This window comes from Herpailurus yagouaroundi, unplaced genomic scaffold, assembly GCF_014898765.1.
Source record: "Herpailurus yagouaroundi ecotype Mexico unplaced genomic scaffold, PumYag 186, whole genome shotgun sequence".
NCBI classification, from domain to species: Eukaryota; Metazoa; Chordata; class Mammalia; order Carnivora; family Felidae; genus Herpailurus; species Herpailurus yagouaroundi.
Genome location: NW_024412417.1, coordinates 19449808 through 19471852, shown reverse-complemented (window position 1 = coordinate 19471852; position 22045 = coordinate 19449808). Strand labels below are relative to the sequence as shown.

General features: G+C 38.5%; 1 protein-coding gene and 2 long non-coding RNA genes across 4 annotated transcripts in view; 1 reads left to right on the top strand and 2 right to left on the bottom strand.

Annotated features, from left to right (window-relative positions):
* The window catches only part of LOC121042862 (uncharacterized), a 196751-nt gene extending 180104 nt beyond the window's left edge, over positions 1-16647 (bottom strand). For both annotated transcript variants that reach the window (XR_005796493.1, XR_005796494.1), the window contains exons 1-2: positions 16404-16647; positions 15787-15921 (exon numbers count right to left, since the gene is read on the bottom strand). This is a non-coding gene — a long non-coding RNA (uncharacterized LOC121042862). The remainder of the gene's footprint in view (positions 1-15786; positions 15922-16403) is intronic.
* A 7-nt stretch (positions 16648-16654) lies between these two features.
* Positions 16655-20257, top strand: TMEM74 (transmembrane protein 74). Its single transcript, XM_040494262.1, has 2 exons — positions 16655-16766; positions 18821-20257. The coding sequence occupies exon 2, from the start codon at positions 19211-19213 to the stop codon at positions 20126-20128; it is 918 nt and encodes a 305-aa protein (XP_040350196.1). The 5' UTR covers positions 16655-16766; positions 18821-19210; the 3' UTR covers positions 20129-20257.
* Positions 20068-22045, bottom strand: part of LOC121042863 (uncharacterized) — a 122585-nt gene continuing 120607 nt past the window's right edge. The window contains exon 3 of the long non-coding RNA XR_005796495.1: positions 20068-20168. This is a non-coding gene — a long non-coding RNA (uncharacterized LOC121042863). The remainder of the gene's footprint in view (positions 20169-22045) is intronic.

Genomic DNA, 22045 nt, shown 5'->3' with positions numbered 1-22045 from the left:
ATTTTTGTTTAAACCCAAGTTAACATATGGTATAATAATGATTTCAGGAATAGAATTTAGTGATTCATCACTTACATATAACACCCAGTGCTCATCCCAGCAAGTACCCTCCTTAATGCCCATCACCCATTTAGCCCATCCCTCCACCCAACACCCCACCAGCAACTCTCAGTTTATTTTCTGTATTTAAGAGTCTCTTATAGTTTGTCTCCCTCTGTTTTTATCTTATTTTTCCTTCTCTTCCCCTATGTTCATCTGGTTTGTTTCTTTAAATTTCACATGAGTTAAATCATATGATATTTGTCTTTCTCTGACTTATTTCACTTAGCATAATATAACCTACTTTCAACTACATTGTTGCAAATGGCAAGATTTCATTCTTTTGGATAGCTGAGTAATATTCCATTGCATATATATAAAGGGATATATATACACACGCACACACACACAACATGTATGTATGTATGTATACATACATGCAACATGTATGTATATATACATACATGCATACATACATACCACATCTTCTTTATCCATTCATCAGTCAGTGAACATTTGGCCTCTTTCCATATTTTGGCTCTTGTCAATAGTGCTGCTATAAACATTGGGGTGCATGTGCCCCTTCAAATCAACATTTCTGTATTTTTTGGATAAATGCCTAGTAGTGCAATTGCTGGGTCGTAGGGTAGTTCTATTTTTAATTTTTTAAGGAAACTCCATACTGTTTTCCAGAGTGGCTACATTAGTTTTCATTTCCACCAGCAGTGCAAAAACGATTCCCCTTCCTCTACATCCTTGCCAACATCTGTTGTTGCCTGAGTTGTTAATTTTAGCCATTCTGACAGGTATGAGGTGGTATCTTTTTTGATTTGCATTTCTCTGATGATGAGTGATGTTGAGCATCTTTTCATGTGTCAAAATCCTTTCAAATTTGCTCATCTCTAAAAAATGTTATTAAACAGAATTTTACCTGACCTCCCAACTGCTTTAATTAGGTCTTGATTAGAGGCTCCATAATTAGAAGTGTTCTGGTTAATAGTGCTGTGTAACCAATTGCTCTAAAAGGTTAGCAGATAAAAACAACTATTCTATTTTGCTCACAATTTTGTGGTCAGAAATTCAGGAAGGGCTCAGCTGGACATTTCTTGGAATCTTTTATACAGATGCTGTCAAATAATGGCTGAGCTACAGGTATATAAATGCTTAATGGGTCTGAATGTCCCAGACGGCTCACTTACAGGGAAGGCAGATGATGAAAGCCATTTACTAAATCAGCTGTCATGTCCACTGCATACCTCCATAGCCTTTTTGTATATTGGTCTCAGAGTAGGCAGACCTCTTACCTGGAAGCTCAGAGCTCCCAGTGTCACAGTAAACAAAGATGGTAGCTGCATAGCCATTTTTGACCTAGCATGAGTGACCTACTCAGTGTCACTTCTGCTGCATTCAATTGGTAGTAACAAGACAGAACCCCATTCAGATTCAAAGAGACAGATCATAGATCCCACCACTTGGTCAAGTCAAAAACTTTGTCACTATTTGTCTTAAATAGCCACAAGAAGTATACATGCTGAGGTCAAGTTGTTGCAGCCCAAGCTGTTATTTTTGTAGTATTTTTGAGACATCCTATAAACAGGCTTTTTAAGTCCCTGTGCTTTTAAAAAGTTTACTAAAATTAGCCCCACACTATTACATGTTTGAAATTGTTTTTACCCCTGAGTATTTTTTCCTCCTTGACAAATATACCATATTAAACTTTTAACAAACAACATGATTTTCCCAAGTAGATGTTACAATGGAGAATTTCTAACCATCTCCTACTACATTATTAAAACATTTCCCCACATAATTGATCTTTATATGCCTCTCCTCCATATTTTCTTCCTTCCTTTCTTAGTCAATGTGCTTTGACTTTTTTTTGTTTCACACTCTGTTGGGCACTGAGGATACTGAGATGAATAGACCATATTCCTTGCTCTAAGGGAGGCTTGCAGTTTGGTGGGGGATATGGGAACTGAACTGACAAATATTGTAGTAATTGTGATTGCAGGGACATGTGCAGAGGATTATGAGAGCACTGAAGCAAGACTAAAGCTCCTCGACATCTAAGTTATTCAGGAGAGAACAGTAAAAATTCATATTCAATTTATTTTTTAAGAGTGAGAGAGAACAGATTTAAGGTCTGAGATACATGGCTATGACACCCACACGTTTCTGGATGGATCATTTATTTTTCTAAATATAAAAGATTTTACCTCCTGACAGTAAGATTAAAAAAATTATCCACATTTACACAAATGCCTGAAAGGATGCGTTAATTTGAAATCAACTTATCCCGTGTCCCAATGGTCAAACCATTGAAAGTCAGCTTCTTTGGGGGAAGCAGAGATAGCAGAAAAACCCACTGAGATTGCCAGAAGTGCTAACCCATTCCAGTGACTGGATTCTCAAAGCTCAATTAAGAGAAACAGCAAGCACATCTGCTCATGAGATTTAAAATATTTATGAGGATAAAGGGCCTGTAACAATGTCTTTCACTTTTAATTCAGAGTTAGATGAAAGGAGAATTGCTTTGGAGTCTTTTACTTCATTATAATTTCGATGACAGAATGTACCAACTCTTTCTCTTTTGGTTTTGCTTGGGAATCACATGAATGCTTAAATTACGGATTATTTTAAGGTAGGTTCTTCCCATCTTTCCCCAAAGAGAAGTTGGAGTTGTCACTCTTGTTGAGAGAAGACAGAGGAAGAGGAACTTAGTTTATAGGAGGTCATCTATTTAATCATTCTACTTAATAGAATGTCAGGTGCCTGAGGTGATTCAATTGAGCAATTTGGTTAAGTTCCAGAGAGATTTAAAGGCATCTTGTGAGTAGGTAAATGAGCTGTAAGACTTTTAATACACAGGAACAATTGCTTGTAGACTAAAATGCTGGGGCTTCTCATTTTCTTTGAAAAAAATAAGGAAAATGTTCCTTCTACAAACTAGCCTGCACTACATTGGGAGAAAGTAAAGATATTGATCCTCTGTTTTTGAATTCCCAGAATCTAGCATAGTGCTTGACTAGACTGTGTGTGCTCTACAAATTTCACCAATGTGTCAAGCAATAAATGTGATGTGCAGACAATAACATAATAAAAAAAAGTCACCAATTATAGCTAAACAAAGACTGAACAAATTAAGTTGTCCTGTACTTGAAATTTATAATTTCATTTTCTTGGGTATTATTTGAAGATAGCATCTGTTTTTATTATCTTAATCATAAATCTTGAAGAAATATATACGATACTCTTATCTGATAAGACTGTAAGGAAGTAAGACTTTGATAGATGCATAAACATAGAAATGAGGACTCTCTTGGGTTAAGAGAATTTGGTAATGAGTTACTTAAGTCTGCCCCTAAAGTGAGAGGAAGACAGAGTAATACTGTAATGATACACTAATTATTTCTAAGATATTTTTGATAGACGGATTCCTAGCTTAGCAAATGTTAACGTGACACTGATTCTGCACAGTGACAGACTTTCTCTCATTACATATTTCACAGTTCATTACAGTGTTTTTTCCCCCAATATTTACCCTTTATCTCTATTGCTACTTAAAGTTAATTTGTCTTGATTTTATAAAGGATGGGTTTTATCTTGAAGGTTGAGACATAAATTACATTCTAATTCCCATTAAGATCAAAGAAAGACAGAACTCTGACCATGTAAGAGCTCTGTCTCTGTCTCACAGAACTAACATTTTGCATTGCTATTTGGTTTTCATTTCAGTCAAGCATCCATTCTAGTTAATTTTCACAACACCCCTTGCCAAATAACCAAATTCCCTTTTCCTAGGAACACTGAAATCAAAATGTTAATAAGGACTTAGAGAATTAGGTTTAGCTTGCTTACATATTTTACGAAATTAGAATATTATTTGTGGAAGTGCCATGTTCATGATATTTCACTATGAACTTGTTCTTTAATTCTTCTGTTGTTTATTTTCCTTTTCTTATTCTGAAAACCCACTATCCATAAAAATACGATTGGATTGTCCTTTCTGGAACATTTCCTTCCTTCTGGTTAGGGTCGTGTGTGTGTGTGTGTGTGTGTGTGTGTGTGTGTGTGTGGTAATTTTTTGTTTTAACCAAAGGCATTTATTTATAGCTTTTTAAAATATATTGCTATAGCAAAATAGAACTGTATGGAATGATAGATTTCAGGCTTAAGTTCTTCATTTATAAACTGATTTATACATTCATTTATAAATATGAACTGAGCCCTATGAGTTGGGGCATGCTTACTATCTTTTGTTTTCTTATTTATAAATATTGCTTATATTTTATTCATACTGGAGAACTATGTTTCAGCAGGCTCTAGATTATATACGGCTCTTAACCAAACACTTATTTTAGATCTACCATGACAAAGGCACTATGCTTAAACTGGAGAGTTGGAGAACTTAAACCTGGTACCTACCTCAAGAAGTCTAATGAGTTGGAAAAAGGTATGAAAATATGTCACGTTTGAATGCTTTCATAGGTATTAGAAAATGCAACTCAGGCTGGAGATCTGTTCACTCAAGTTACCAAGAAGCTCAAGACCAAGAGGAAACTTAGCAGTTTGACCTTGACTTTGATTCTGTTTCTTTGTGATTCTTTAGCCTCTTCCCTCTTCCTGTGTGTCAGCTTCGTCCTCAGGCTAACTTATCTTGTGGTTCTGAGCAGAAACAGGGACTACATGCTTCTTCCATCCTCAATCATTGATCAAAATCTTGTACTTAACCTTGATTGGACTGTTTCTGAGCCAGTTTTGGCTATAGAAGTCCCGTGTTTGTTTAGGACTCATTCCCTAACCTGTAGCCTAAGGGAATGTGATTAGATTTACCGATTTATGCCCTTGAGCAGACAGTAGAGTCAATTTCCCCAACCCAAAAAGCTACTACACAAAAAAGGAAGATGGCTACCTAAAAGGAAATCCAAATACTGCTATAAAATAGAATGGTGGGAAACTGATAGTGGTGAGGCAACCAATGAATTTGTGACTGGACCTAGATAACATCAGTTCTCTAACCATCTCCACTTTATGTTCAGACTCAGCATATGTAGCTTGATTGAAAAAAAAAAAAGTCCTAATTGTTCTACATTCCTAGCAATGTGACTTTATAGATCCTCACATTAAGAGGTAGAGTCTGCTTTCCTATCCCTTGTATTAGGCTAGGTTGATGATTTGATTTAAAATATGTGTTGGAAATGACCACATGCCAGTGTTGAGCTTAGCCTCCAAGAGGCTTTGTGTGCTTCTACTCGCTCTCTTGGAACCCTGCTGCTACCGTGTGAACTAGCCAGGTCTAGTTGGCTGGATGACCTGGAAGAACAGAGACAAACCACCCCCAGCTCAGGACATCCTAGACCAATGACCCAGCATTTGACCATAGACACAAGAGTGAGCCCAGTCAAATACAGGAAGATTTGGTAGAGCAGTGAAGGCAAGGATTATACAGGACCATAGTTGCTTAGTCATGATTCCAAAATCCAATAAAGTAAACCAAAAGGATTTTTACTAATTTGTAGTAAATTCATTTGGCAGCAAAACCAAATGTGTGCTTAGGAAAGACTATTTATATTCTTTCTTTATCCAAACTGGTGTGGATATATATACTTTTCACTAAAAAAATATATTAATGTATTTGACCATAGGGTCCTGCCCCAGATCCCACTGGGGCTACAAAATATATTGTAGATGCAAAGTTTTAGCTTTTTAAACTACAAAAAAAAAAAAAAAATCAAACCAAAACCAAAGCAAACAAAACACCTGACTCTTGAAATATACTGGACTCAAGAATTTGAGGACGCAAAAATCCATTTTGCACAGAAAACTTTTTACCCAACCTTTCTTCTTTTTCCTCTTCCTATCCTACTCACAAAATCTTCCCTAATCTCCTTTCACTGTGTGTGATTTTTTTCCTCCCTCCTCCTCAAAAGTCCCTCTCTTCCAGCCTCTCAGTGTCTGATTTCAGTCTCCTTCTCACTCTGGGATTTGCCTCCCCCACCTCTTTCCATATATAGCACTATTTAATCTTTCTCAGCTTCCCAGATTGCACTTTCATATATCACCCAGCTCAGCAAATTGAAAGACATTCCTTGACATTTGCCCTCTTTAGAAGGGAAGTGAAGGTTGGAAGTGAATGTTCTTCCCTGTCACACACAAACAGACAAAATAAAGATATATATTACTGGTGTTCTGATGAGTGTATAAGAGCTGGGTTAGACTGAGATACCCAGGAAGTAGTGGTCAATGCTATTCAGGGTAGGGAAGAATTTTATAGAGAAAGCCATGCTCCAGCAGAGTTGACCTATACTGACAAGTTGAGGGAACGAAATTCAGAACCAGCTAGTTTAAGCAGAAAAGGCAGCTTTGGAAAAGGAATGCTAAGAGTAAAGCTGGAAATATTCAGTAAATTGCAGATAGTTTATGAAGCTGAAGTGTATGCTGGGAGGTGAGGAAAAAGAGTTACACAAAGGCCAAGTCATGAACTTTGTCACAAATAACCTTCTCTATAAAACGTGTAGGACTATCAGTGGGGCAGAAATCAGGAAAAATTTCTAAAATATGAAAAGCAGGTAAGACGTGCCTGAAGAAATAAGAAGCTACTACAAGCTACCAAAACAAACAGAGCAGCAAATCCAACACAAAATTTCCACTGTAAAGATAAACACAATACAAATGGCCAAATATCTGAGGAAAGACATCCCATTAAAGAGAGACAAAACTGAAGACCTTATGCCTATGAAATAGTTAAAAGAGGAATCAAAAGTGATATTGATTGTAAATTTGAAGATATGTATAATTAAAATCCCTGAAAAGTTAAGGTATGACATCACATTTATAAAATAAGAAATAGCACAAATGGTTACACAAAAGAAAAAAATTAAAGGCCTGGGAAGTGAAACACATAATTGTTGAAATTTTAAAAATTAATAGATGGACTAAACATCAGGGGAACAGGTGAGAAACAAATAAATAGCTAAAATATAATAATATTCTAACATTTATTAGATCATTTACATGTCAAGCACTGTTCTAACTCCTTTGCAAACATTTTATTTAATTATTTCTCACACTAGTCAAATAAGCAGTACTATTATGATTCTTTTAGGTACTATGTACCAGATAATTATAGCCACCCAAACAAGAGATGATGAGAGCCTACACTAAGAAGAACCAAGCACAGAGTTAGAAAACTGATACTGATACTAACAGCAATGATAAAACACTAAAGTCAACCATATACCATAAAGTTTAACAACAGAAGAGAACAAATAATGAAGCACAACCACCACCTGAGACGCTTATTAAAGTCAGGTCTCCAATAGTACTATAACAGAGTTGAATTATAAAGGGCCTTGAGAAATATGAACCAAAATATGAAATAGTCTTATTTGATATTTCTGAAAAAAAAATCATTCCTTTGTAGCAGTGTATCCCAAAGTTTATTTTACAAAACAATAGTTCTACAGGATGCTTTGTGTTTGTGAAAAATAAGAATCATAATCCTATAAGGTTGGGAAACCTAAAAACATGCCTTACTGTTAGAGTCAAATCATACATTGGCCATTTAAAGGGTCTCAAAAGGGGCGCTGGGTGGCGCAGTCGGTTAAGCGTCCGACTTCAGCCAGGTCACGATCTCGCAGTCCGTGAGTTCGAGCCCCGCGTCGGCTCTGGGCTGATGGCTCAGAGCCTGGAGCCTGTTTCCGATTCTGTGTCTCCCTCTCTCTCTGCCCCTCCCCCGTTCATGCTCTGTCTCTCTCTGTCCCAAAAATAAATAAACGTTGAAAAAAAAATTAAAAAAAAAATAAAGGGTCTCAAAAGTATTACAATAATGAAACCTGTTGAACTTTTAAAGAGTTGAATCTCCTTTCCTCCTAGATATTTAATTATACCCCACAAAACTAATATCAATTTAATATTATATATAAATTAATATTTAAAAACTAATACATGTATATTATATATATTACTAATATATATGTATATATGTACATATTATATATTACATATATATGCATATATATATATATATATATAAACACATTGAGGCAAATAATGGGCTGGAGCCATGTTTATACATTTATAGGAATCCAACTTGCTTATTCCTCTGACACATATTCAAAAGTATGAAATTCAGCTATAAAGTTATTATGCTTTTCAAACATACTTATTTTATAGGGAAAAAGAAAGTGAAAGTGAGGGAAGAAAATTCAAGTAGAAGGGTAACTTAGTTTAAGTATTGAAATAATATCACTTGAAAGATTAGCAATAATAAAAAATATGATATGAAAAATCTAAAATAAAACCTTTATTCTCCTTAATAGTAAAGGAAAGCAAAACAAAACACAGTAACTGCTGAAACCATTATCTACATAGGTAGAGATGACCAGATGCTTTCTGTCCACTTTCTGAGCTCCTTTTTGCTGTTGCATTTAAGGAGAGAAGGCTAACTGTTGTGCCAAATAGATTCAGAACCTCACTGCCACAGAAGTTTATTTTATGCTCATGTCTGAGTCTGATATGGATCAAGTAGCTCTCCTCTATGCTGTGATTCAGCAGTCGAGGCTGCTTTCATATTGTGGCTTCAAGGTCATTTTAACATCATACAGAGAGCAGACAGCATGAAGAGTAAAATGGACAGAAACATCAGACCCTTAACTATTTTATCCTGGAAGTTAACACACATCACTTCCACACACATTCCATTCAACACAACTGGACATGTGGCTCTACAGAGATGCAGGGGGGTGTATCCACACTTCTGGTTATGTGTCTTCTTGATGAACTGGACATTTTATCATTATTTCTCTTATCCCTTGTAACATTCATTGTCCTGAAGCCCACTTTAATATAGCCACCTCAGCCTCCTTCTAATTAATATTTGCATGATATATCTTTACCTTGTAACTTACCTATATCTTTATATCTCACTGTCATTATCTCTTGCTTGGATAATTATTATAAACTATTTGATCACACTAGCCTAGCTTTTCTTCAATATATCCCCCAAAATGATCTTTTTAAAATTCAAATATGATCTTATTATTCTCCTACTTAAAAGCCACCATTGGAATTTTGCTGTTTTTAGAATTAAGTCCACACACCTTATTCTTACTTGCCAGTCCCAAAGTGACCTTTCCTCTACTGACATTTCCAACATCGTTATTTGACATTTTTCCCCCTCACACTTTCTATTGTATACATACTGAATTTTCTTGAACTGCAGTAATTCACTTCTGATTTGTCACCCACTGTTCATCAGGCTACCTCATTCTTCAAAGCTAATTTTTTTCTATATATATGTCTCGTCTAGATAGTACATCATCTGGGAGTCGACTTTGACCTGCCAATTCTGAATTAGGTACTCTTCTGGTATATTCCTACTATATCACTATTCCTCTGTCAGAACACTGATGAAATGGCATTATACTTGTCTGTTAAATTGGCACATCTCCCACCAGATTGTAAACTCCTTGAAAGTTGGGATGTATCCATTCAGTGCACCGCTCTACATCTGGCACTTACCATACAACTTTTGACATTCAATTAATACTTGAGTGAATGGCTGAACTACTGAATGTTATTAATGAATCGAACAAAGAACTTCAGTGCAGTGATGGAACTATAAACTGGATCGTATCTCTGGAAAGGGATGTGATAAAGGACACGGAGAGAGTTGAAGGGAATTGAAACAGTTTTTGAATAAATAACAAAAAAGATCATGGTAGTATGGTATCAGGGGTCCTGTAATATCATATACTTTCCCACTCTCCATACATAACAATATGCCAGATGAGGGGTGCCTGCGTGGCTCACCCAGTTGAGCGACCGACTTCAGTTCGGGTCATGATCTCCCAGTTTGTGAGTTTGAGCCCCACGACGGGCTCTGTGCTGACAACTCAGAGCCTGGAGCCTGCTTCTGATTCTGTGTCTTCCTCTTTCTCTGCCCCTCCCCCACTCATAAATAAATGACTGACTCAGAGTCTCTCTCTCTCTGACTCAGAAATAATCATTAAAAAAAAAAAAACAAAAAACAATATGCCAAGTGAAACCAAGCTAAAGGAAACCATCTTCAAGTTCTTCTTAAGATAGGAGAATAAATACTTAGACTGGTATAAATTCTTAATGCAAAGATTCAAATCAGGTACTTGAAACCTGAATCCTCTCCAAAGGCATCTTTATCTTTTTATTGTGATCTCCTACACAGAGAACAATGCATGAAATAAAGAGTTACCTCCCATAATTTAGCTCAAAAAGAATACTTGTGTAAACATATGTGGGTCAGGAATAGAATAGTGCTATGTCCCAGAAGCCTCTCACTTTGCCTTCTCCAAATCACTATTCCCTCCATCCCTTGCAAAGATAGCCTTTATATGGACATTTATGGTAACCACATTCTTACTTTTCTCCACTGTTTTCTCCTCCTCTTTTACTAACTTAATATAAGTAGAATTATACAACTATAATTAGTATTTTTTAGTAGCTAGCCTCTTTTCTTCATTCCTGCTATTGTTTTAGAAAATATTAATATTTATTAATTTTACCTTGAATGTGCACATGATTTGGGGCACAGACAGTTTACCATTTTTCATTTAAAAAGAAAATAATGACCAGGTGGTTTCCAACACCCCAATTTTTACTCCTGGGACAATGTAATGAAAGCCAAGTCACATGTCCTATGTGTACAAACTTCAAAGTCTGTATCACAAGTGAGGATCAGAAAAACTGATATTACCTGTTTATATACAGGAGCAAGAGAAAACTGCCTTCTCTTCTCCTCCCAGGAGAGAGAGAAAAGTTTATTCCTTAGACACAAGAATCCCTGATTGGAACTTGACCGTGTAGCTTTTATATTTTTAACCTTCACTTCTGTATTTTTCATTCTTTTGTCTCTTTGTGATTTGTTTGAGATGTTTTATTTTATTTTATTTTATAAGTTTATTTATTTTGAGAGAGAGAGAGAGAATGTGTGCATGTGCATGCTCACGTGCTTGCACAAGTTGGGGAGGGGCAGAGAGAGAGAGGGAGAGAGAGAGAATCCTAAGAACTGTGAGATCCATCTCAGAACCATGAGATCATGACATGAGCCAAAGTCAAGAGTTGGACACTTAACCGACTGAGCCACTCAGGTGCCCTGAGATGTTGATCTATCTCCAATTCACTAATTTCTCTTCACTGTGTCTAATCTCTTATTTCATCTTTTGAGTTCTTAATTTTGATTATGTTTTATTTTTTCATTTCCAGATCTCTGACAAAATTCTAAATTTTTGTCTATTTCATTAAGCACAGTAAATATAGCTAAAGTTCTCCAATATCCAAGGACTCCCATTGGTCTTTTCTATTGCTTTATGTTTCTGTTTGTTTTCATGAATGTAATATAATCTTCTGATGTGCTTCGCTTTTTGTTTTGCTTTTTATCTTAAAATTATAGATTCTTGGAAAGTTGCAAAGGTATTACAGCAATATCTTGTATATCCTTCAGTTTCCCGCAATGGTTACATTTTGTGTAACTATATGGAATGTCAAACCAAAAAACTATCAGTTACCACATGTGATAACCACATGTAACCACAGATTCATATAACCACAACCATGATCAAGATACAGAACTATTCCATCACCATGAATATCTCTCTCAAGCTATCCCTTAGAGTTACAGTCACACCCACTCCCTCACCCTCCACCATCCTTAACCCATGAGAAAAACTAATTTGTTTTCTATCTCTATAATTTTGTCATTTTGAAAATGTGTTTTATATATACATATAAAATTATATAGTATGTGACATTTAGAAATTGGCTTTTTTCATGGTTATTTTTCACTATGAGTCAGTGTATTAGCAAAATTGTAGAATTGGTCTGAGAGGATGCTGTAGTTTTTTCTTTTTTCTTTTTTTTTCAGAGAATTCTTCTGCCAAGTAACTGGTGTCCTAACACTTTGAAATAACCTTCAATTTTAGGGATTGACATTTTAAGAGACTGAAGTGTGCTACCTGTGAGGGCCTATCTTCTGGTTCACACTGCTAGCGATTTCAACCCAGAGTTTAGAATGGACACCATTTTACCAGCGTCAATTGTAGTTCACTACAATGCCTTCCTTTGGCAGACTCAGGACCCCAACCCCTACTCTCCTTAGGTTCTTAGCCTCTCTGCTCTCCCCTCTGTAAATATCTAACATCCTCAAGTAAAAGGAAGCTTGAAGCTTCTGACTTGCCTCTCGGAGCCTCTCTCCTTCTGAAGATTCTGGCCCAGTAATTATTCTCTATCTTCTTAAATTTGCATGACTTTAAGCACATGATTTTTATACACTTTGTCTAGATTTTCTAATAATCCTCAGTAGTGGGTGGATCTAAGTCATCTAGTTTCCTTATTACTGGAAATAGATGTTTCCTGTAGTTATGTTTCCTTTGACCCACACAAGTTTAAATGTTTTAAATTTAAATTAAAATATTTTTAATTTTTGTTTTTTTAAATTTTGTTTTATTTTATTCGAGGAGGAGGAGAGGTGCAGAGGGAGAGACAGAAAATCTTAAGCAGGCTCTGTGCTCAGCGTGGAGCTGGACGTGGGGGCTTGATCTCACAACCTGAGATTATGACGAGCAGAAATCAAGAGTTGATGTGCAACTGACTGAGCTACCCAGGTGCCCCAATATTTTTAATTTTTGAATACAAATTGGATTATCTGACTTTTATTGCTATCTGACTTTTATTTTATTTACCTGACAAAAATCAGGTAAAGCAGTTAGTGGATACTGATCCCTTTAGGAAAAACACTTGCTCTCAATTTGGCTGAAGTCTTCCCTGATCCTAATTGTCTCTATCTGATACTTTATTAATTTAAATAGCATGCCTGCCTGGCCACTGTAAGCATTTTTATTTAAAGGAAACTTTCAAATTTAATATGACTTTTTTTGTTCCAGAACTTAGTTAGTAAATGAGATCATTACTCTAAATTTTGGTCATTTGTAAGTCTTTTCTTCCATCATTCAGAAGTCCCCAGTTTGGTGCACAAAGTAAGTCATATTCCTGTGCTGCTGTCATTAAATGACTGAGCCTCTACATAGCCAATTGTAAAAATGCCTTTTTTTTTACCTCTTTACAGCCTAGCATCTTCTGATAACTCTGAACCTACTAAGGGTATTTATTTACAATCTGTCCTTATTATCATTGCTGAAGAGAGAAAACTGGAAAGCATCCTCAGTCATCATTATAAGAGACTGATTGTAACGGAACAAGTCCCTTCACTACCCTTGATTCACTTGGTAGATTTACTTCTCAGAATCCGTTTTTTAACTGATTAACTTAGTGAATCATAAGTGCTCCCCCAAGATTCACAGAATATAAGCAAACAAAAAATGTGATATGTTAAAAATTATGTGAGATCAAAATCGTTATTTAGACCTTGATATCACCACTTTACTAGTGTCAATTATTTTGTAAGCATATATTGAGGAACCATGTTGCTCACATATTTTGCTGTTTCATGCCCATGTGTAGCTTCAAAATTATAGAAAGTTCTCAAAGAGCTTAAATTTTATCTGGGAAGACATACTACATAGCAAGCAATATAAAATATACATGAAATAATTCTACATATGTAAAATGACTGTATAAAAGGAAATGTATTATGTCATGAGAATGCCAATTAGAAGAGTAATAAGAAATTGGGGATGTTGAACAAGAAAGGCTCTTGAATCTTGAAAAAGGTTCTCAGGTCAGATTTTGAGGAATGTTTTAGATATGGACTTACAGGAGAGAGAGGTGAAGTTTTTCCAGCAAGTGGTATTTTTGGCAGAGGTTTTCTTTCCAGGAGCTCAGTCAGTCTACATTTACTCTTTTTCTGCAGAATTTTGAATGAGATTTTGTAGTATATGGCAAAGAGATGATTTTTTTTAACGCCCAATAATATGTAGACAGTCAAATGTACTATATATAGAAATAGGGCATGAGAGAGAATCATGTGGATAGATAATCCTCTCCAGTATCAGTTCTTTTTCCCTCTCTCTATTCAATAGAAATACTGCACTTTCTGAAGGAGGTAATAAGATATTTAATACATGAATACTGACCATAAGGAGCTTACATTGCTGTTAGAGGGCTAGTTACCAAAGTGAGAAGTTGAACAATATGTAGTAGCTATCTAGACATACAAAAAATGTCACAAGGCAGTGGCTGATAAATTAAAAAAAAAAAATCAGGGCTGACAAGTCTTAGTAAAGCTCATAGGAGGCAGAATCTTTGGCGGGCTGGTTTGGAGGAAAAGGGATTCATAAAAGTGATGTAACTTTTATATCTATGGTAGGGAAACTATAGAGGTCCTCTAATCCAACTGGATGAATGTCTTCCATGACATCACTAATAAATGGTTCTTCCTTCATCCTCTCCAGTAATACAGAATTCACTTTCATGAGACACCCTATTTCAAATTCCTGGAGAGAATGTTATTCCTTATAATCAGCCCCAAATCAACCCTCTTGTTAAATGTGATAGTGCTACCCAAAACTTCTCAGTCCCTGTGTCTGCCATCCTCAGGTGCTCCATTGTATTATAGACGTGCTGGCTTATTTGTTCCCTTGGCCTTTCTAGCTGTTTTGCAGGGCCTGAAGGAGCCATAGCCCCAGAACTATGGCCCTGAGAAACCTCTTATGTTTATCCCAGTGCAGTAAATACTATCACCTCTTATGTATGCTGTGCTGTGAAGCATTGCTCAGTAGAGTGTGGTGGTGAAGAGATCTGGGTCCTGGAATCAGACAGACCCAAGTTAGAATCTTGGCTCTGTCAGTTATTAGTTCTGAAATCTTGGGACAGAGACTCCACTTTTCACTTCTCGGTTTCTACACTGCAAAATGGGTACAATAATACATGTTCCCTTATAGAGCTGGTGTAGGAATTAAAGATGAGAACACATTAGGAATAATAAATACTACTATTATTGTCATTGGTTCTGCTTTTACCCCTTTAACCTCTTCTTTTTCACAAACCTCAAATTATTTAAAGATAGTTTTTGTGTCCTCTAAGTCTCTTCTGACTAAATATCCCAAGTTCCTTCAGTGTCTGCCTGTCCAATGTGAGTTTCTTCCACTTCTCAGTTGCTGTCTTCTCGAGATCCTATGGTGCCTTTGTGTTCCCTTTTAAATGTGAAGTACTAAAAACAGTATGTATCCCTGCAGGTGTGGTTTGAGGAGATAGTCCTCAAAGAGTGGAAAGAATAGGGGATTGAAAGAAGGATATTCTCACTGGAAAAAAGTGTAATAAGCAACGGAGAAGAAACCACAAATACACAAGGCATGCTTATCAACAAATGGGCCTAACCGGCTAAAAGGGAGTCATGGGGAAAAAAGATCTTAAAGTGGCTGGATTGTGAAGTCCCTGGAACTATGAGACTATGGATTCTATCACTATAAAGGAAAACCAACAACACTGTCATTATAGGAGATTTACTTCTCACTTGAAAGCAAGCAACCACAGTTTATGTGAGCTACTCACAAGTAGCAAAAAGTTACATTACAGCCATTCTTTTGCTTCCCTTAGATGAAAACAATCAATAACCCTACAATAGTCCCAAAGGTGACTCCAAAAACTTGAGAGATGATCCACAAACCACACATTCCTTTTGGCTGTTGGCTGCTGCAATCTACTATGGTTACAAAGGTGGGTGATCCAAAGAAGTTACTCGGCTCTATCTTGAAAGTCATAACTCAGTAGCTTCACCTACAGATTTCCTTTATTCCCAACCCTTTCTTTTCTTACCTTTTGGTCTTTCTTCCATTCATTCAAGTTGCATAATGCTTAGAACCTTTTGGAGTTCATGCCCCACCTCTGCTGAGTATCAAGTTTACAACTTTGAACAAATTACTCAGCTTCTTTGTAATTCAGTTTCCTCTCCTGTAAAAATGATAATTTTTTTGTAGGACTCTAAAAATTAATTGTGAATATTAAATAAGTTAATGTATCTGAAATAATCACAAGAGAACATGGCAGTAATAAGTGCTATTTATGTTAATTTCTGCTACTTTGGGTCATTACTATTCATAATTCAACAGATATCAGACATTTGGCTAGGCACAGAGGATGCATAGGCAAAAAGAACAATCCCTTACCCTCAATGGTCATATTTCTCCTGATTTTGTGGGCAAGGCAATGACTTTGGAAATACATTGCTGAATAAAATTTATTAGGTACCATTTATTGTCTTTGTAATCTTGGATGAAACAATTCCTCTGAGCCTCTTTCCTCATCTGTAGAATGAGGATTAATAAAATCTACTTCGAAGATCTGTTCTATTAAATAAGCCAAAATATGCATACTGCCTGGCACAGGGTTGGAACTAAATATACACTCCTTCCCCCATAATCCTACAGCCCTACCTGAGGCTGAAGGACCCAACCTTGAGTTTAGGACACAGCGATTTCTTCCAAAGAGCCAATCAGGAGGCTGAAGGTATAGCGGGAATGTCTTCAGGAAGGGCAAAAGTCAGGAGTGAGAGAGAACGGGGTGGGGGTAGGGCACGGATGGAGACCGCCCCTGGACTACAACTCCCGGGATGCTCAGCAAGAAGAAGTGCTCCGCCCCGCCCCTCCCAACCGGCACAGCAGGCGCTGCCCACCCCGTGGAGCCCAGCGGCGCGCTGAGGCTACAAGTGCCACGGCTGGTAATCGGAAGACTTTCCCGTGGAGCCGCGCAGGAACAGGCGCGCGATGCTCCAGCCGCACGTGGTGGTCAAAGCAGGGGTGAGTGATGGAGAGTGGGACCGGGAGGAGGCGCTGGGGCGAGGGAGAGGACCCCCCCCCCCCCCCCCGGGAGCCTGGCGGAGCAGCGGAGCGCGTCCCCACTCCCTGCCCTAGGTGCTTGCTTGCCTCGCCTCGGGGTATTTGGCGAACGCAGCCGGACTCTGGGCGCCCTGAGGTTCACCCGGAATGGATGGATTGATCTCGCAGGGAGCACCGCTTCCCGGAGCTTGCTGCGCGCTCTTCTCGCACAGTGAGCGCTGGACGGATCCCGAGGTCGCTTCCCCAGATCAGCCTCGCCCGTATTAGTTAGTTCCAATGCAGATGTTAATGTTTAGTTAATGGCAGACGGAGGAGGCAAAGTGCTGTCCCCTCGCTTTGAGGTGCAATTTCATTAACCGCGCTCTTAACCAGAGAGACGGAGAGGCAGGAGACGGAAGGAAAGAGCCTTTAGCTGGTCCCATGGGATTATCCTTTCTCTACTGAGGATGGAAGCCCCGGATTACGGAGCTGCAAAGGGAATCGACTGTGCAGCTAGTAGATCTCTGATGGAACAAGCAGAGTCTATCTTTTCTTTAAAGAGAGAGGGAAGCAGGAGACGGGAATTAAGTGGAGATTTCATTCCCTCTGTTATAAATGGGAAGTCTCATGAGGGGCTCTGCCCATTTTAATCAAAAAAAAAAAAAAAAAAAAAAGCCCAATGTGATGAGTTAATCGTGCCAAAAGTTAATCAGAGAACCTCATGTCTGAGGGCACAGCGAGATGATTTTTCATTTCAGGAATTGATCAAATACATTGTCACCACTTCCTTCCTGGAGGGATCCAGCTGTAGAGATCCGTATCCACTTGCTAAAGGAAAATTCTGGTTCACTTGAATGTTTTTTGCATTTGGTCTTTTTGTATTTTGTTTTGTTTTTCTGTTTTAGCTACAGAGAAACTTTGGTAGTAGGAGAGAAGTGGTTTTTTTAAAAACAAAACAAACTGTAACGTAGAGCAGCAAGGATGTGGGTTTCCTCTCCCGTATTTTAAGTGAGTTGCCAGGTAGACCATTAGGTGAGCCTTACTTGTGCATCTGTGTGGGTAACCAGGTGTTGGAGCTGTGGATTGTGAGCATAATAAACCCACAAACCATGGTTTAAATCAATTATTACTGGAAAGCAAAATAAAGAGGGCCTTTGCTTGAAGCTGCTGTACTTGGTGACAGTGAAAAGGGAGTCTATCCTGCAAAGGATGGTAGAAGCAGAGAAAGATAGGCAGTTTTCTGCTCAACCCAAAGTTCTATCACAGAAAGGTCCCGTGCTGTGGTGGGGGTAAGGGCATGTCATGGATACAAAGTGCCAAAGGTAATTTTGGAACTTTGGAAATAACTTCTCACCTGCTTACCTCACAAACTGTTGACTCTGTGGGTTTATAATTTGTCTTTTACTGTCAGTTTACTTCTAAATAAAAACTTTCAGATGGTCAATTTGGCATGCATGTTTCTTAGCAAAGTAGGCAGAGGGAGATGAACTCAGACCCATTCAGACGCAGTGAGCAAGAGTAGCAGACCTGTACCCAGAGCAGGTAGGTGTGTTGGGGGGAAGGGTGTGGTGTGGGCTGGCCCCTCGTATTTGGCAGGGGTCACACAGTTAAGGCATGTTGTCTGCATACTTCTGGGTCCATAACAAGCTGGTGTCATGTAGCCACAAGGGCTGAGAAAGAAAGCACAACGAACAAGCAAGGGTCTTGAAAATACAGGGCTGGTTGACTAAGGTCATTGGATGTATGAGGTGTAAGTTTAAGAAAGGTGGCTGATGAAACCAGCCATCTTTTACCCACTTCAGCTACTCAATCAAAATGCTGAGCCCCAGTTCCAATAAAGCCCAGCTGATGATGACATATTTGTTCGTCCATGGTGATGCTGTAAAGCTAATCTGTATTAGAATCTGTTCTGAACAAAGATAGTGTAAACGTAATTTAACTGAATTGTTGAGAAGTGTGTGCTTCCCCAGGTTCTCCAGAAAATCGCGGCTCTGCTAAAAAAGGTCCCTGCCTTTCTCATTTGTGTCTCTCTACAGGAAACTTGCCTTCTTATTTGAGGGATCCTGTCACAGTAATGTGTGAGTCCTTGGATAAATTTGGCTTGGTGACGGCAATGCTTTCTTCAGAGACACTGCTACTTCCTCTGTGCTTCTTTTCTACCCTGACCTAAGTTTCTCAGTGTTAATCCCGGTGATAAGTCAGAGGATTTGCCCTCTTCATACTTTCTTGCCACTAGGTATCCTCTCCTTTCTTTTACTCCTTTTAGAGGAATTGGGGCTGAGGTGTCTACAGTTGTGGCTGAAAAGGAGATGGGGACCTCAGGAGCGATACTCTTGGTAGTGCAGCCTTAGCTCTTGTTGGGTTCTTATCTGTGTTGCTGTTGGCAGAATTCTCAGAAGCTGCTGGGGGATGTCTGACTAGCTCCGATGGAGCTCCACTCCCTTGCTAAGAAGAGCAGCCAGGCTGTCCTGTGCGATGCTGGGGACTGGCATTCAGGAGGCCCTCCTGATAGCCAGGCAGATGCAGTAGCCATCAAAGCTGCTCTCTGCTGCCAGAGACACTGTACGTCAACACCAAAAGCAGCTGAGATTGAAGGATCTAAACTTAGTCCTTCTCCAGCATCCCCCTCCTCCTCTTTGCAAGACAGAGTTATTCAGACAGACTCCTTGCCACCAGGACCTCTCAACTCAGGGAACAACCAAATAACAGCAGGGCGGAAAGTCTGCAACTGCTGCAGCCAGGAATTAGAAACTTCTTTTACCTGTGTGGATGAGAATGTCAACTTAGAGCAAAGGAACCGATGCTCCCCTTCAGCAAAAGGGAGCAATCACCTGGGAGACGTTGGCTGGGGAAATCCAAACGAGTGGTCCCATGAGGCTGCCATATCCTTGATATCCGAAGATGAGGATGATGTAAGTTCGGAAGCCACATCTTCAGGGAGGTCAGTTGACTATGGTTTCATCAGTGCCATCTTGTTCTTGGTCACTGGCATCTTGCTGGTGATCATCTCTTACATTGTTCCACGGGAAGTGACTGTGGATCCCAACACCGTGGCGGCCCGGGAGATGGAACGCTTGGAGAAGGAGAGCGCAAGGTTGGGGGCTCACCTGGATCGCTGTGTGATTGCGGGACTCTGCCTGCTCACTCTTGGGGGGGTCGTTCTGTCCTGTTTGCTGATGATGTCTATGTGGAAGGGGGAGCTATATCGTCGCAACAGGTTTGCCTCTTCCAAAGAGTCTGCAAAACTCTACGGTTCTTTCAACTTCAGGATGAAAACCGGCACGAATGAAAACACCCTGGAACTGTCCTTGGTAGAAGAAGACGCTCTTGATGTACAGAGTTAATTCTGGTTGTGAACTTCTTGAGGGTCTGCGTTAGCATTTTCTGTGAAAACCAACCAACCAACCACTTTTCTTAAAATTAACAGTGCAGTTTATTTGCTTGTCAGGAAATGCTCATTTCACAAACCAACAGCCAGTGAGTGTTTTTGTTCTATATGTATTTTTTATTTACAAGAAAAGCTGTGTTAAGATGCATTAAGAAACTACAACCAGCTACACCTGTCCTTGTAAAGAGCTGAGATTAATTAATCTATAATGGCCATCAGCTTCTGTTTCTATAGCAAAATATTTCTAACAACCAGCGTACAAATGATTTTTTAACATGGTATGGGGTATTCTTTGGACATTAAGAAGTCCTGCACACAGTAGGATCAATTAGTAACTTATTTTGTGAAAAAGAACCTAAGCACTAATCACACAATAAGGCTTACATTTAATTCTCAAAGGTGCTTATCCATTCTCTTGCTAAATTTTTTCTTCCTCTAATTTGGCTGAACATTAAAATATAGGGTTTTGAATTTGAATATTTTGAAGCTTGAGGATGTTGATTATTTTAAAAATGCAAGAATATATATGTTGTATTTATAATCATTCCTGTACTCAGAAGTGGTAACTAAATCATTAGAATAAACTTTCTAGGAAAAGAAAAATATATAAATCATTATTAGACCAATCTGAATTTAACCCAGAATGTTAGTGCCAGATATGAGCTGGTGTTGCATGCCCATTTTCTAGGTACAGTAAAATTAATTGCTTACGTAAATTTCATTTTCTGTTTGTGGTTTAGCTATCCCACAGGTTACCCGGGCTCTTGAAGTCTCCTGGTTCTCACACCAGAGAGGCAAAGCATTAGACATTTTTAATATATTTCCAGACATATAAACCTCTAGGCAGGTCAGAGTCATGATTAGCTCAGACACACCCAGGTGACATTTTGTTATTGTTTGGAGAAAATTTCCAATACAATTGCAGCTAGACTGTTAGAAACATTTAGAAATTGGTATCACTTACTCTTGGCAAAGCAACAAACCATTGCCCCAGAATGGAAGCAGTCCTTAAGCCCACAGCCAAAAAATTAAAAGATAAGAGTGACAAAGAGAGAGGAAACTGATTCAGTGGGAACTGCATCCTCACGAAAACTCGCCTCCTCCTAACATGGTCTAAGTGTCTCTCTCCGTTCCTCATCCAGGCCCTCGGAAACTGTGATGCCTTGCCTCATGATGTTTACACTTGCTCTGTGAGAGGCACGATGGGCGAAGTGGTCACAACTTTGCAAAACACACACCCAGTGTCCACACTAACACACTGTCTCCGTATAGTTATGGTTCGGGAAGGGGTAGGAAATGGAGCCTCAAATAGCTTGCATTTTGCAATTAATCTTTGAGGTGTGTCCATCCTCCCACTGCAAGAGCTCTTTTAACTTCCATTAGTGCATTACCAGGATCTTACAAAGGGCTGGAACTTGGAATTTGGGGTGGGAGGGCAGAGATGGGTAAGTGAGAACATGATTTCTTTATTGATTCTAAAGCCTAATTCTAATGCCTGAAGTTTTTGTTGTTATTGAGGACTGGAATATGTGGGTGACTTTGGCTGGCAGAGCGTGTGAGTCAGGATGTTTATGTGAATGAGCTCCTGTTGATGTCAGAGATTGATTTGATGAGTTAGGTACACTGTGTGTTACTAAGGGTTAAGATGAAAATCAAAAAGGTAAGATCAGAAGATAGTAAAAATAGAGAGGGCAGGCATGTGAAAGAATTATTAGGTAAAAATGAGAACTTACGTGGACATCAGAGGAAGCTAGATGTAGCTGAATTACCTTATTCTATATAACAGGCTATTAACTGACTTGGAAATAATTGGAACATCATAAACGTGATTTTTGTTTTCTATTGCTGTTTCATCGTGCTTTTTGAAAAACGT